Source organism: Drosophila ficusphila, unplaced genomic scaffold, assembly GCF_018152265.1.
Source record: "Drosophila ficusphila isolate 14025-0441.05 unplaced genomic scaffold, ASM1815226v1 contig_198, whole genome shotgun sequence".
Classification (NCBI taxonomy): domain Eukaryota; kingdom Metazoa; phylum Arthropoda; class Insecta; order Diptera; family Drosophilidae; genus Drosophila; species Drosophila ficusphila.
The window spans coordinates 2,294,155-2,296,562 of record NW_025064092.1 but is presented as its reverse complement, the minus strand read 5'-3'; the positions used below and the strand labels follow the sequence as shown (position 1 = coordinate 2,296,562).

The following is a 2,408-nucleotide window of genomic DNA, read 5'->3' as shown; positions in this document are numbered from 1 at the left end:
TTAAAGGTTCAGTTTAGTGATCAATTCTTACATATCACATGTTTTTTATTTAATTTGCGCTGAGCACATTTATAGGTGAATAAAGATAATGTTCTGAATGATTCGTTTAAATATTAGGTACATTAGGATGGTATCGTGAATAATATTCTGAATGACTTCTTTGAGAATCAGTATGGTTCATAGGGTTCATATGGTTCTTCTCCGTCGGATGGATCCTCAGGATTCTCATTGTTTTCAGGTACAAACTTCTTATAAGACTCTTTAAATGCAGTCTGTTTAGCCTCAAATATCTTCTTTTTGTTCTTCTTAACCTTTTTGGTTTTCTTATTAAGTGCGCCTTTTACTGTCTTTTCCTCTTTATCTTTCTTAAAAGACATTCCCTCATGGATATATTTTAGATCCTCGTCGCTCCAAACTTCATTCTGTTGCACTTCTTTATAGCGCTTAAGTAATTCGGCAAATATCCGAACAATGGGAAGAAAATAGGGATCGTCGGGTCCGTTAAATAACCTCAAAATCAGCTGAAAATAATGTCGGCTGCAGCAATTTGGGACAAGAAACTTGCGATACTTCTGTCCATTCTGTAGTAAATCAAAGCAATTATTATTATGTGACTTTAGGGATCTATAAAAGCTCACCTTCTTAACGTAAGTTATATGAGAAGACATCGGATCTCCCATATTTTTGCAGGCTTTTTTCGGAGGATTGTTCATTTTTTCTACGGAATATGATTAGCGATGGGGGAATATTTATTCACTGCATAACAAAATATATCGATAGTGTCACGCACCAGTGTTGTAAGTTAAACAATTTTTCCGTAATTATTGTTCGTTAGTGTTTCTATGTAATTTGTTTTCTTTTGCTCTTTAACTTTAAAATTTAAAATATGAATGACTTGGCTGCAAGCTGATAGAACGAAAATAAACATCTCCTGTCATGTGAGCTTCCATCTGCCAGAAATGCACAATAACCAATTCCCTTTTTCTCCAACACTTTCCATCAACCCCCACTCCCCCAAAAAAAGCCTTCCCCTCCCATTGTTTTTGGCTGTTGCCTCCGCCTGAGTTCTTCGGTTTTTGTATGGAAATTTAGAAATTATGTTTTCTTGTCTTTTAATTAATAATCTCAAGGGTGTTTTGGCCTGTCCTGGCCATGGCTTATAGCTGAAGAAGATGGAGTTTGTTTGGATTTGCGTGGGTGTGAGTGTCTGTGTGGGTGTGTGTTGCTGCAGAGCAACGGGGCGTATGAGTAACATGCTAAGGCAATATATGTTTCTGTGGATTCCTCCCAGCAGGCAGCTGGTGTTGCTCAAATTGTAGACAACTCCCCCGCTTTGCCACCCACTTTTCCCGCTTCTCTGGAGTAACTTTTATGGCTTGTTTTTACTGTACGAGTGTGTACGAGTGTATATATATATGTGTGTGTGTGTGTGTGTTTGGCTTGACAATGTGATTTACATTTAATTAAAATCGTATTTACTCGTTAGATAAACAAACACACAACTCGGGCAACCCGCCAGCCTGCTCAGTCGCATCATTAGGCACTCGGAGGAGCTCTCGAATGCCAAGTGGCAAGTAGCAAGTAGCAAGTGGCATTGGCACTGCGAAAATTTCGCCTGGCGTTGAGTTGGGTTATTCGGGGGGGAGGGAGGAGGGGAAATGGGGAAAATTCGGCTGGCAGCGATGTCTCAGGTGTTGGCCTGCCACTTGGATGTCGGCGTTGTGTTGACGTTGACAGGGCGACATGTCAAAAATAACTCGGTGCCATCGATCGCCGAAGGCGGTCCAAAAATAAAGCACTCTATCTTATGGCCAAAAAGGAAACAAGAGGCCCAATAGGACAGCCAGCCAGAATGGAAAATCTTGAGGAGTAACAAATGGCGCCGTTTTTATTGAGTCGAAATAGAAGCCCCAAAGAAAATTCAATAAAGGACTTTCTTTGTATTTAAAGCTCAAAGAAATTAGCTAAATATATGTATAAACATAAATTATATATCTATAGATATTATTAGCATATCTATAGACATATCAGCACTTTATCAATCAAACTTTTTTACATTTTTACATTTTCTCCTTACATTTCAAATAAATTTTGAGTTGTTATATTAAACTCATTGATTGACGGCTGAATTTATGTATTCACAAGTTCGAATTTCAATTAGCAAAAAACCTAATTGGTTTCGGTATATTGAAAAAGTTTAAACCAACTGATGTATTATTCAACGCTGAGGGATATTTCGTGTTTTCCGGGCTATTCGAAAGCAAATCAACTTGTCAATCGCTGCTGACATCGACATTAATTGCAGGAAGTCCTTCGTAAATTAGTGCCAACCTCTGTGCAGCTTTTGCCTTTAAAAGAAACCTCCAATCATGTTGCATTCAACAGCACAAGTTGTCCTCTTTTTTGCC

The 2,408-nt window shown here is 38.5% G+C and overlaps 1 protein-coding gene across 1 annotated transcript; it reads right to left on the bottom strand.

Moving 5' to 3' along the window:
* LOC108094581 lies at nt 1-755 on the bottom strand. The gene is made up of 2 exons (XM_017195198.1): nt 639-755; nt 1-581 (listed from the first exon to the last, which is right to left on the bottom strand). The coding sequence occupies exons 1-2, from the start codon at nt 711-713 to the stop codon at nt 168-170; spliced, it is 489 nt and encodes a 162-aa protein (XP_017050687.1). The 5' UTR covers nt 714-755; the 3' UTR covers nt 1-167.
* Nucleotides 756-2,408: the final 1,653 nt, after the last annotated feature.